Source organism: Notolabrus celidotus, chromosome 5 (assembly GCF_009762535.1).
Source record: "Notolabrus celidotus isolate fNotCel1 chromosome 5, fNotCel1.pri, whole genome shotgun sequence".
Lineage (NCBI taxonomy): Eukaryota > Metazoa > Chordata > Actinopteri > Labriformes > Labridae > Notolabrus > Notolabrus celidotus.
Window position 1 is genome coordinate 5,259,757 of NC_048276.1, and position 13,610 is coordinate 5,273,366.

The window sequence follows — 13,610 nt, forward strand, 5'->3', positions numbered from 1 at the left end:
GCAGGAAAAATGAATGAAAGAAAAAAAGGAGGACAGAAAGAAAGAAAGAAAGGATGAATGACAGACCCAAAAACGACAGAGATCCAGAGGAACCTACGAGACAAGGGAGCTCAGGGACTCCAGAAAGGTCTATGGTTAGTAACTTTAATGGGACAGGGAGAGTTAAAGTGAGAGACAGGCAGAGAGAGGAGAGAGAGGGGATTGCAGTGTGTCAGTTCCCCTTGCAGTCTAAGCCTATAGCAGCAAAACTAAGAGCTGGTCCAAGCCTGATCCAGCTCTAACTATAAGCTTTATTAAAAAGGAAAGTTTGAAGCCTACTCTTAAAAGTAGAGAGGGTGTCTGCCTCCTGGACCCTGACTGATCCATTCATCCATCTTTTCTTGTAATATTGCAAAATTGAAAAAAGGCTGACCTTGAAATGTACTGAATGTATATTCACTACTTCATTTCTTCAGCTTCAAATTTTTTATGTATATACATATATACATATATATATATATATATGTATTGGGGGCATTTTTGCCTTTATTGATACGACAGCTGGAGAGAGACAGGAAGGGTGGGGGGTGAAGAATGGGGGAAGACATGCAGCACATGGTCGCGGCCAGGAGTCGAGCCGGCAACCTCTGCCGGAGGACGAGGACTGTAGCCTCTGTATGTAGGGCGCTTAGACCGCTAGGCCACCAGCGCCCCAGCTTCTCATTTTAAAAGACTCAAGGAAGGAAAACAAAGACACAGACCATCTAGGTACAAAAAAGGTTTATTGTCATATTTACAGCCAGGATGTCAGGGATGTGATGAGGAAAACACTAAAAAGCTGATCTCAAGAGATCATCCCAAGAAATTCAAGGAGTTTAATGTGAAAGAGAACTGTAAACCTGACAAAATCTGAAAAACCACATCCCTGATGTTTCCAAGAGCTTCAGATGCAACACCTCCTCTCGTTTCCACTTCTTTATCCATAACTTAAAATAACACTGACAAGTAGTGCAGAAATATGAATCTCTTTAAAGAACCTACCAAGAGTGGAAAAACCACACCACAGTATTTTGAATATTTAGTGGGGTCAGTTTCTTGCAGCATCCCTCGTCCTCACTTTGTTCATGATCATTTATGTAACGGAACTTTTTCATAAAAGCTAACAACGACAACAACAACAAAAAAAGTCTTCTGAATAAAAAACTAAATCTGACAGTGTGCGTTCAGCAATGCAACACAGCTGGCATGTAACAACAAAACAAGGAACAGGCCTTCCCCATCCTCCCACTGACAGCGGATCACCTGTGGACCCCTACAGTATGCATGTGTACAGTATCCATGAATGACTTCCTCTAACCCTCCAACAGTACAGATCGGATCATGTGACAGTTTCTCTACAAGCAGTCTCAATCTAAGTGACTTCCAGTGTCACAGTGGTTTGAAGATTATTGCATGTGAGATTGTGGAATCTGCATGAATAGTTTGGCCACCATTTTTAACTTAATTTGGATATTGCATGGACGACAGTTAGACCTGAAGTAAAAAATAAATGCTCATATTCATCCTTTTTTTTCAGTCCTTTCAGAATAAAGAAGAGTGACATCTCAACTTCTCACAAAAGGGGGATAGGACACTGCTTAATGCCCGGGATATGGTGCTTTTAAATTGCTTGGTCAAGTTGTGACAAACAGAAACTAGAATATAAAATGATGTGAGCTCAACCCGGATGGAAAACCAAGCAGGTTTTAAAGCGTCCAAGATATGATCCGGGTTATTAAACTGTGGACTTCAGCTCACTGATGTCAGTGTTGAAGTGTTTGGGTCTCTAAGGCTTGGGGCATGCAGCCTCAAACCTCTGAACGACTTGAACTCACACAGGTGGATTTAACAAGTACCACACTGACTGATAGTGGTCTTATTATAAAAAAAAAAAAAGCCAACATTTGGAAAAAAATGACAAATAACATGCAAATATATAAACTGGGAAGCCCATCTCAGTCCTGAGCTTTTGGAGTGTTGGTTAATATAGGATCTGTTGAGAGGGTTGAAATGAGGATCTTGTAGTAGCAAATAGTTGTAGTTGATGTGTGAGGACTTGACAGTGGAAAGGGGGCTTCAAGTCTTTGCAGAGGATGTGGTTTGTCTTCAGTGGTGCTGCCTCTTAGAAAGGTACCTACACACAAAGTCACACAACACATAAATATAAATACACAGCAAAATTTGTTGTCTTATTCTTTGACTAGTTTTTAAGGCGCTGCACGGCTTCACACCAGACTACATATCAGAGATGCTTTTAGCAGGGGTGTCAAACATGCGGCCCGCGGGCCAAAATAGGCCCGCCAGAGGTTCCAATCCGGCCCGCAGAAGACTTTGCAAAGTGAAAAGATTACAGAGAAGACATTAACTGCAATTTTCAACAAAAGTAACTACTATTTCAGATTTGTTCTCTGGGGGTCGCATACAATCATAGTGCTGACAGAGCAAACCAGAACCTGAACAGTTGCTCTTTTTCCAGGACATTTTTTCTCAAAGTGAGAAAATAGATGACTTGCTGTTTGCACAATCCGGTTGAGATTCCTGAAGACTTTTTAGAGCACTGTAAGATGATTCACTAACTACTAACACCAGCACTACACTCCTGCATACAACACCATCCAGCAAGCAAACTGTCCATGCTGGAGCTGAGGGGTCCAAAATAATCAACTTTACCTTCTTCATTATTATAATCTCTGTTCTTTTGCAGTAAACATTACACTCTGTGTGTCAGGTGAATGGGTAACATGCGTTTGGTGTGTTTGCAGCAGGTTGCAGGGCTTAAATAGAAAAATATTAGGCCCACTGTGAGACTCATCATGGCAAAAAATACAACAGCTGTTTTTGTAAAAAGATAGTTCATTAAATGTGAACATTTTCAGAACGTACTTGTAATTTTTTGCACTAAAACAAAGGGAAAAATGTAGAGTTGTTGTTATTTATAGGTTATTATGTTATGATTTTGCTGGTCCGGCCCATTTCAGATCAACTGTATGTGGCCCCTGAACTGAAATGAGTTTGACGCCACTGCTTTTAGTGTATAAACCAGGAAGGCCTCTCAGATCCTCTGGAGCCGCTCTTTTAGCTGTTCCTAAAAGGAGAACAGAAACATTTGGTGATGCTGCTTTCAGCTTTCAGCCACGATGATCCTAAACTATGGAACAGTCTGCCGGAGGATCTGAGAGGAGCTGGTGGTTCAATTGAAACTTTTAAATGTAAACCAAAAACAGATTTATTCAGTCTGGGTTTTATGAAGGGTTTTTACAAATGTACTACTTACTTTTGACTGTTATATTGATTTGAATCTTGCTAAATTATTATTTTATTAATTTTAACTGTTTATCTTATTTTATTTTATTTATTTATTTATTTATTTATTTATTCATTCATTAATTTATGTATTCAAATTTATCTACTCAGTTTTTTTTGTTTGTTTTTTCTAAATATATTTTTATTGATCATTTTCTTATTAGAAAACATTCAGGACATTCAGACATTACTAACTTAACAGACAAAAACAAACAAATTACAACAATATGGCCGTTCTGAAAAAATAAACAGAAAGATAACCCAACAATAATGAAGTCAATCAATCAAAACTTCACTTAAAGTAATGGGCTCTAATTGTGGCAGCAGCTTATGAGTTTTATAATGGGTATGACTTATCTCTAGATTTACTTTCAGCTCAGTTGGGTATCAAGCTTGTCTCTGATGTAGTCTACAAAAGGTTTCCATGTTCTCTCAAACTTATCAGAGGAGTTATGGATTGTGAATCTCAGTTTTTCAAGTTTTAGGTGTTGCATCACATCTCTCAGCCACTGAGTCCAGCTCAGGGAGTGAGAGGATTTCCACTGGAGCAGGATCAGCCTCCGAGCTAACAAAGTTACACATGTTGTTATTCTGAGATGAGTTCCTGTCAGGTTCTTATTTTTATCTGTGACTATCCCTAAGATAGTGATCAGAGGATCAGGTATGACTACCTGATTAAATATCTACTCAGTTTAATTGACATTTTTAGCCTTAATTTAATTTAAAAAAATTTTTTTATTCAACTCTTATTCTTATCAAATGTATTTATTTTAACTATTTATATTCTTAATATTAGTTTGGTGCTTTAACTTACTTTAATTACACATATTTTATTGTTGTCGGTTTGCATTAGTCTCTATTTTAAAATCTATTTTTGTTTTTTAATGTCTTGCCATTATTTTATTTCTGCTTCTGTCTGGTCTACAATGTCATAGAATTAAAATCAATAAATAAAAACCATTGCATGAGAAGGTGTGTCCAAACTTGGACTGGTAGTGTATTCATACCTCTCCCAGTGTTTGTGGTTGAGACCGCTGAAATCCTCAAGCTTGGCGATTTCTTTGAGGTACTGGGCCAGCTTATACAGCTCCCGGTCCTTCTCCCTGTTCATGTGGGCCTTCATGAAGGGTCGGATCTAACACACAGAGTCACACAAGTACAAACGCTTAAAAATAAGTTTCAGGAAAAAACATGTGCACAATGCTTAAAACGATGAGGAAGAGGTCAATGTCATGATGAGGATGCTGGCCGCCTACCTTTAGTCCGTTCTGTGGGTTCATGAGGAAGTTCCGACCGATGTCGTCAAACATGATGGTGTTCTTCCTGTTATAGAATTCTCCGTACTTCCCCCATATCACGCCCAGAGGCTTCACCTGTGTGTGTGGCATCAAACAGAATTCATGAGTCATCATCTTCCTCTAGAGCGACTCAGTACAAAGTGTGTAGCACTGAAATAAGCTGATGTTTTCATTCATGATCAGCTGTGTGTGTACCAACCTCCACGACTCCTCTCTTAGGTGTGTGTACCGTGATCATTGCTGCGCTGTCCAGCATGAACGTGATCTTGTAGTGAGGGTTGTCTGTCACTCCCAGCTCCTAGAGTCACAGATACACACTCATTAGGTTCCTCAGAGACAGCCTGCTGCTACAACTACTACTGTCCGTCTCATCACTATCATTTATCCTTCTTTCCAAACCCAACACGGTCTCAGCAGATGTGTGTCTAACATGAGTCTGGTCCTGCTTGAGGTTTCTGCCTGTTAAAGAAAGTTTGTCCTTGCCACTGTAACTTGCTAAATGCTGTAAACTGGCACACTGGGATTCTCTCTCCACCCCCATCACTTACTTTAACTCTTCCTGTCCCATTAAAGTCACTAACCATAGACCTTTCTGGAGTCCCTGAGCTCCTTTTGTCTTGTAGGTTCCTCTGGATCTCTGCTGCTGTGGACGTGCCAGACTCCAGCTGCTACAACTACTACTATCCGTCTCACCACTATCATCTCTCTCTCTCTTCATCTCCCTCTATCCCTCTCTCCAACACGGTCTCAGCAGATGTGTGCCTAACATGAGTCTGGTCCTGCTGGAGGTTTCTACCTGTTAAAGGAATTTTGTCCTTGCCACTGTAACTTGCTAAATGCTGCAAAGTGCTCTGCTCATGGTGGACTAAGATGAGATCAGACTGAGTCCTGTCTGTAAGATGGGACTGGATCTGATCCTGTCTTGATGTTGGGTCTTTGTTAATAGAACATAGAGTACGGTCTAGACCGGCTCTGTTTGGACAGGAGGATAACATCTGTTGTGATTTGATTGAGTAGTGTTAGCCTCTCTTCCCCTCAGAACCCACTGTGGGTTAAACTGATAAACACTGTCACCTAGTGGCTAAACATGGTACAGTGCAGTATTGTCTCAGTCGGCTGATAACAAGTGGTTTTAAGATCCTTCAAGACAAGAAGATGAAAAATACAGCATGCAGAGTGCTTACTTTCATTTTAGCATCAATCCACTTCATACTTGTAGCAGCTGAGGAGAGAAAGCACATCTTTTAGAGGAAATCAAAAACAACAAATGGCCAAATTATATTCACTACCAGTCAAAAGTTTGGAAACACCCTCTCATTCAATGGTTTTTATTTATTTAAATTATTTTCAACATTGTAGATTAATACTGAAGACATCAAAACTATGAAATAATCTGGTTTTGCAATAATCTGGATTACAACAGTAGTCAAATAGGGCTATCCATTGTGTGCTAACCCTACCTCTGAACAACACAACTGATGGTCTCAAACACATTAAGAAGGCAAGTCATTCTACAAATGAACTCTTGACAAGGCTCATGTTAATTAGAAACCATTCCAGGAGACCACTTCATGAAGCGGACTGAGAGAATACCAAGAGTGTGGAAAGCTGTCATGAAGGGAAAAGGGGGCTACTTTACAGAATCTAAAATATAAAACATATTCTGCTTTGTTTAACACTTTTTTGTTAATTAAATATTTCCATATATGTTCTTTCATAGTTTTGATGTCTTCAGTATTAATCTACAGTGTTTACAATAATTAAAATAAATACAAACCCTTGAATGTGAAGGTGTTTACAAACTTTTGACTGGTAATGTAAATACACAATAAGACGCATTTAAAGCAGTCCAACTGAGAAACATGCACATGAAAGGTTATCGCATTTTCAAACAAACGTCTCCATGAATATTTTAACGACTTCATTCTCTTGCTGATTTACATGAATGCATATAATTTAGTCCACATGAGACCTTAAGAACAAGAAGAGAGAATAAATTATACATACACCAGATGACAATGTCGTAGTCCTCGTAGGCTGATGTCAGAAACTCGTGGAGGTATGGTCTCATCAGCTCCTGGCCTGTCTCTGCACACGACTTGTGATCTGGACACACAAAGTACGCAAACACTCAAAGCCTGCAATGCTGCATACTATCATCTAGATTAAACCAGCAGCTCATACGCATTGTCAAAGCTTTATATATGTATATGACTGCATGTTTGTCACATATGTGTAAACAGTTGAAGCACAGCATTAAAGTAACTGCTGTATGATCTATAGCTCTAACTGTTAGCATGACAAACTGTCGTTGTAAATTACCAAACAGTGTGTAGTCCACATCCAGAACCAGAAGCCTCTTTCCTTCTCTGGGAGGATTCATCTCCTCCACCTTGTAGTCTTTCACTCTGCGGGCGATTTTAGCCAAGTTCTCCTCTCTGCAGAGATAAAACATTATTTGTTTCTCAGATAAACACCTTATGGATCTTACAAACTTCATCAATACCGCCAGAGAAACACACACCTGTTCTCCACCTCTATAACCTCCTCCTCGATGTCGAAATCGTTGACCACATCATCGTTCTCTGGGGGGGGAGCTAGTACATCTTCCTTTACAAAACAAAACACGTGCGCCAGACAGCATACAGGAGACTTTAGTACATTAGAGTGAGATAGGAACATGTGAACCCATGAAAATAACAACACTGTGATCAGTTCTGTTACTCTTTCTCAGTTAATGTTAATGTCTTTATCACTCAGCCACCTACCAGGCTCTCCTCTCTGGTACCCATCATCATGATCTTCGTGTTTGGCTTCAGCTTCAGAGAGCCTAGCTTCACCTCATCCTCTGCTGGTTTACCTGGTTGTGGGAATGAAAGACAGTTTTTAGCTAAAGAATGCAGAATGTAAAAATGATGCATACACTACAGACAAGGGGAACACCTCTAACATGCTGATAAATTCATTTTGGATAGAAAATCATCATAATACACTACCAGTCAAAAGTTTGGACACACCTTCTCATTCAATGGTTTTTATTTATTTTAATTATTTTAAACATTGCAGATTAATACTGAAGACATCAAAACTATGGAATAATATGGTTTGGCCATAATGTGGATTACAACCACTTCAGCTGAGGTGGTTCGGGCATCTGATAAGGATGCCTCCCGGACGCCTCCCTTTAGAGGTGTTCCGGGCACGTCCAATTGGGTGGAGGGATTAGATCTCCCGCCTGGTCTGGGATCGCCTCGGATTCCCCAAGAGGAGCTGGAAAGTGTTGCTGGAGAGAGGGATGTCTGGATCGATATGCTTGGACTATTAACCCCACGACCCAACCCCGGATAAGTGGAAGAAAATAGATGGATGGATGGATGGATTACAACAGTAGTCAAATAGAGCTATCCATTGTGTACTAACCCTGCCTCTGAACAACACAACTGATGGTCTCAAACACATTAAGAAGGCAAGTCATTCTACAAATGAACTCTTGACAAGGCTCATGTTAATTAGAAAACCATTCCAGGAGACCACTTCATGAAGCAGACTGAGAGAATACCAAGAGTGTGCAAAGCTGTCATGAAGGAAAAAGGGGGCTACTTTACAGAATCTAAAATATAAAACATATTCTGATTTGTTTAACACTTTTTTGTGAATTAAATAATTCCATATATGTTCTTTCATAGTTTTGATGTCTTTGGTATTAATCTGCAGTGTTTACAATAATTAGAATAAATACAAACCCTTGAATGTGAAGGTGTGTCCAAACTTTTACTGGTAGTGTATTTACAGCTGCGAAGTCTCACACACAAAAGCCTGAATGTGAGAGGGGATTCAAGTCCTCAAGTCCTCCACCTGATTTGGATATCACATTACAATATGCACACTAGCATCCTAAAAGATGCCTCTCACCTTTGACCTTGAGTCCCAGTAGTTTCTGTCTCTCTGGCAGAACCCCAGTCAAGGTCTTGATCGACTGTTTCAGGTCCATCACTGTGTCCTCCTCAGACAGAGAACTGATGGAGTACTCCTGACCTCCCCACTTTATGATCACTGACACTGACATGGCACACACGGGTTCCTCACACACTCACACACACCCACCCACACACTCTCTGCTGCGGCTGCACGTGCACTAACAAGGTGCACACACTCTCAAGCAAATGTGACAAGCTACAGTGACAAACATGCACACGTCCACCTTGAGAGGAGAGAGGGAGGATAAGAGGAGAGAACAGGAGAGGTGTTAGGATGAGTAGCTAGACTAGCACAGAGGAGGAGCTGGTGATAAAACACGGGGAGCAGAACATGCTATCAGAATGTCTACACACGTGTTGTCTTTGCTGGATGATACAAAGACACAACAGCCGAATGTCTCCTAATCAGACTCTGTCTCTGATGTTGATATTTTTAGCATGAGACGGCTAACATTGGCTAGCAACAATGTAAACAAGCGAGGTACCCGGCTGAATCTGAAACATCAGCTGACTGAGCTCCTCGGTGTGAGTGAGGTTACCTGGAGGAGCAGAGTGACCTGGACTGTTTGTCAGAGTCTCTCTAATTCTGCCGAAAAGCTGAATGAAGAAATGAATGAAGTTTGCTTGTTCGGTTTAATTCAGCGCGAGCTGCACACTCTACTTCCGGGCGTCCCAAATCCCGCAGGAAGTGACGTAGGGATAAAGCTTCGTTACCATAGTGACAGTACATCAATGGACGAACCCAGAAAACCGCTTCAGAATAGTTGTGATAACTTCAACATTAAAAGTCTTCGAAAAGAGACAAAACAGAACAGGACGAGATATAAACAGATTTATATTAACTAAACAAAGAGTGCGGTTTATATAACCCACTTTTTAAAAGGAAAACATCTCTTGTGTTGCACTTTCCGTATGAATCTACATCCTACGGCCTGTAATGAAATCAATTATACAAAATAAATAATATAATGAATAATATTTGATAATTTTAAATTGTTTTATTATGTTCTCAGGATGAGTCTCAGTCTAACAGAGTGTATTATCCTCCTGAAATTAACTGATTTAAATTGCAATTTTTGTTTATGGTAAGTAGTCCAAGTATGTCCAAGTATGACTGTGTATACAATTGGTCTCAGAAGTAAACCTAAAAAGAGGTTCAAGCTGAGGCATATGATTTTTCTAGATGCCAACCTGAGGACATAAATAATGTTTGCTCCAGTTTGGTTCTGGTTCTGTTTGCTTGAGTTTGGTTCTGGTTCTGTTTGCTTGAGTTTGGTTCTGGTTCTGTTGGCTTCAGTTTGGTTCTGGTTCTGGTTCTGTTTACTTGAGTTTGGTTCTGGTTCTGTTTGCTTGAGTTTGGTTCTGGTTCTGTTTGCTTGAGTTTGGTTCTGGTTCTGTTTGCTTGAGTTTGGTTCTGGTTCTGTTTGCTTCAGTTTGGTTCTGGTTCTGGTTCTGTTTACTTGAGTTTGGTTCTGGTTCTGTTTGCTTGAGTTTGGTTCTGGTTCTGGTTCGGTTCGGTTCTGGTTCGGTTCTGGTTCGGTTCTGGTTCGGTTCTGGTTCGGTTCTGGTTCGGTTCTGTTTGGTTCTAGTTCGGTTCTGGTTCGGTTCGGTTCGGTTCTGGTTCGGTTCTGGTTCGGTTCTGGTTCGGTTCTGGTTCGGTTCTGAATCCATTCTGGTTCGGTTCTGGTTCGGTTCTGGTTCGGTTCTGGTTCGGTTCTGGTTCGGTTCTGGTTCGGTTCTGGTTATGTGTGCATGAGTTTGGTTCTGGTTCTGTTTGCATTAGTTTGGTTCTGGTTCTGTTTGCTTAAGTTGAGTTCTGGTTTAATCCTAACCCTAACCCTAACCCTAATCCTAACCCTAACCCTAACCCTAACCCTAATCATAACCCTAACCCTAATCCTAACCCTAACCCTAACCCTAACCCTAACCCTAATCCTAACCCTAACCCTAACTCTAACCCTAACCCTAATCCTAAACCTAACCCTAACCCTAATCCTAACCCTAACCCTAACCCTAATCCTAACCCTAACCCTAACCCTAACCCTAATCATAACCCTAACCCTAACCCTAACACTAACCCTAATCCTAACCCGAACCCTAACCTTAACCCTAACCCTAATCCTAACCCTAACCCTAACCCTAACCCTAACCCTAATCCTAACCCTAACCCTAACCCTAATCATAACCCTAACCCTAACCCTAATCCTAACCCTAACCCTAATCATAACCCTAACCCTAATCCTAATCCTAACCCTAACCCTAACCGTAACCCTAACCCTACTCATAACCCTAACCCTAACCCTAATCCTAACCCTAACCCTAATCCTAACCCTAACCTTAATCATAACCCTAACCCTAGTCCTAACCCTAACCCTAACCCTAACCCTAATTATAACCCTATCCTAACCCTAACCCTAACCCTAACCCTAATCATTACCCCAACCCTAACCCTAATCATTACCCCAACCCTAACCCTAACCCTAACCCTAATCATAACCCTAACCCTAACCCTAATCATAACCCTAACCCTAACCCTAACCCTAACCCTAATCATAACCCTAACCCTAACCCTAATCCTAACCCTAATCCTAACCCTAACCCTAATCATAACCCTAACCCTAATCCTAACCCTAACCCTAACCCTAACCCTAACCCTAACCCTAATCATAACCCTAACCCTATCCTAACCCTAACCCTAACCCTAACCCTAACCCTAATCATTACCCCAACCCTAACCCTAACCCTAACCCTAATCATAACCCTAACCCTAACCCTAATCATAACCCTAACCCTAATCCTAATCCTAACCCTAACCCTAATCCTAACCCTAACCCTAACCCTAACCCTAACCCTAACCCTAATCATAACCCTAATCATAACCCGAACCCTAATCACAACCCTAACCCTAACCCTAACCCTATTCACAACCCCAACCCTAATCACAACCCTAACCCTAACCCTAATCATAACCCTAACCCTAACCCTAACCCTAACCCGAATCCTAACCCTAACCCTAACCCTAATCATAACCCTAACCCTAACCCTAACCCTAATCCTAACCCTAACCCTAATCATAACCCTAATCATAACCCTAACCCTAACCCTAATCATAACCCTAACCCTAACCCTAATCATAACCCTAATCCTAACCCTAACCCTAACCCTAATCCTAATCCTAACCCTAATCATAACCCTAACCCTAATCCTAACCCTAACCCTAACCCTAACCCTAATCATAACCCTAACCCTAATCCTAACCCTAACCCTATCCTAACCCTAACCCTAACCCTAACCTTAATCATAACCCCAACCCTAACCCTAATCATAACCCTAACCCTAACCCTAATCATAACCCTAACCCTAACCCTAACCCTTATCCTAACCCTAACCCTAATCCTAACCCTAATCCTAACCCTAACCCTAATCCTAACCCTAACCCTAACCCCAACCCTAACCCTAATCATAACCCTAATCATAACCCTAACCCTAATCACAACCCTAACCCTAATCACAACCCTAACCCTATTCACAACCCTAACCCTAACCCTAATCCTAATCCTAACCCTAATCATAACCCTAACCCTAATCCTAACCCTAACCCTAACCCTAACCCTAATCATAACCCTAACCCTAATCCTAACCCTAACCCTATCCTAACCCTAACCCTAACCTTAATCATAACCCCAACCCTAACCCTAATCATAACCCTAACCCTAACCCTAATCATAACCCTAACCCTAACCCTAACCCTTATCCTAACCCTAACCCTAATCCTAACCCTAATCCTAACCCTAACCCTAATCCTAACCCTAACCCTAACCCCAACCCTAACCCTAATCATAACCCTAATCATAACCCTAACCCTAATCACAACCCTAACCCTAATCACAACCCTAACCCTAATCACAACCCTAACCCTAACCCTAATCACAACCCTAACCCTAACCCTAATCACAACCCTAACCCTAACCCTAATCACAACCCTAACCCTAACCCTATTCACAACCCTTACCCTAACCCTAATCATAACCCTAGGATCAGGGTGATAACGATTTTGTAACAGAATAAATGCACACAATTGGGCAATTCTAAGGCTTCTCATAAAAACACCTGGAAAGACAGATAGAGGAGAATAAGAGAAGTAACATGACTGGTTATAAAAAAGGGTCTCAGAAGTAAAGTTGAAAAGAGGTTCATCACTCTGTTTAGATTTATTTATTTTTTATTTGAATTTGTATTTAACCAAGAAAACTTCATTGAGATGAAGAATCTCTTTTATAACAGTGTCCTGGCCAAGATCAGCAGCAGCACATTTCGACAAAGTTACAGACAAACAACACAACATTCTAAAAACATGACAACATATCAAAGATTTCATAACAGGAAGTCATCAGTCAAAGCATCTACAAACTGATGCAACTACCTCCAATGCCTTCAATCTGCTTTTAAAAACATTTAGATAGTCAAGCTCACTCAAACCCAAATTCTCCTGTAGAAGGTTCCAGGCTGCAGGAGCAACGTATCTAAAACTATTTAAGCAGATAGGACAACAATTTCAGAATCACGTTCCTTGGTTTAAAGTGCAATGACTTTGAGGATTTCATCAATTACAGAAAATTGTATCATTAAAGGATTAAGTTATTAAAAAAAAAATTATACACTAAGCTAACTTTTGTATTTATTTTCATTTTAGTTTGATATATTTGTTTATTTATTTTGTATGCATTTATTTGTTAATTTTTGGCTTACTTTTCTCTTTCATACTATGGACTTTATCTCATTTTATTTCATTTAATAAAATAGATGTGCATGAGATCTGCCTCTGAGTCTGATGGCTGCATTGTTGTTTTGTGTTGTGTTGGCAGACTCTAATAAAAAGTTCCAACAAAAAAAGGATTTTGATAATCTGGAGAAATCTCTATTCAAAGGGGACAAGGCCAAAAACTGATACTGGATCTTTGGCTGTGCAGCAATAACAGACATGCCTCTTGAAATCCCTTCATGGACTCAAAAT

At 40.5% G+C, this 13,610-nt stretch overlaps 1 protein-coding gene across 1 annotated transcript; it reads right to left on the reverse strand.

Moving 5' to 3' along the window:
• Positions 1–742: 742 nt before the first annotated feature.
• On the reverse strand, positions 743–9,293 carry ublcp1 (ubiquitin-like domain containing CTD phosphatase 1). Its single transcript, XM_034683793.1, has 11 exons — positions 9,136–9,293; positions 8,532–8,820; positions 7,388–7,479; positions 7,144–7,229; positions 6,942–7,057; positions 6,627–6,725; positions 5,804–5,841; positions 4,819–4,917; positions 4,578–4,694; positions 4,329–4,456; positions 743–2,152 (listed from the first exon to the last, which is right to left on the reverse strand). Exons 2-11 carry the CDS (start codon positions 8,683–8,685, stop codon positions 2,125–2,127), a joined length of 957 nt encoding a protein of 318 aa, XP_034539684.1. The 5' UTR covers positions 8,686–8,820; positions 9,136–9,293; the 3' UTR covers positions 743–2,124.
• Between the last annotated feature and the right edge of the window lie 4,317 nt (positions 9,294–13,610).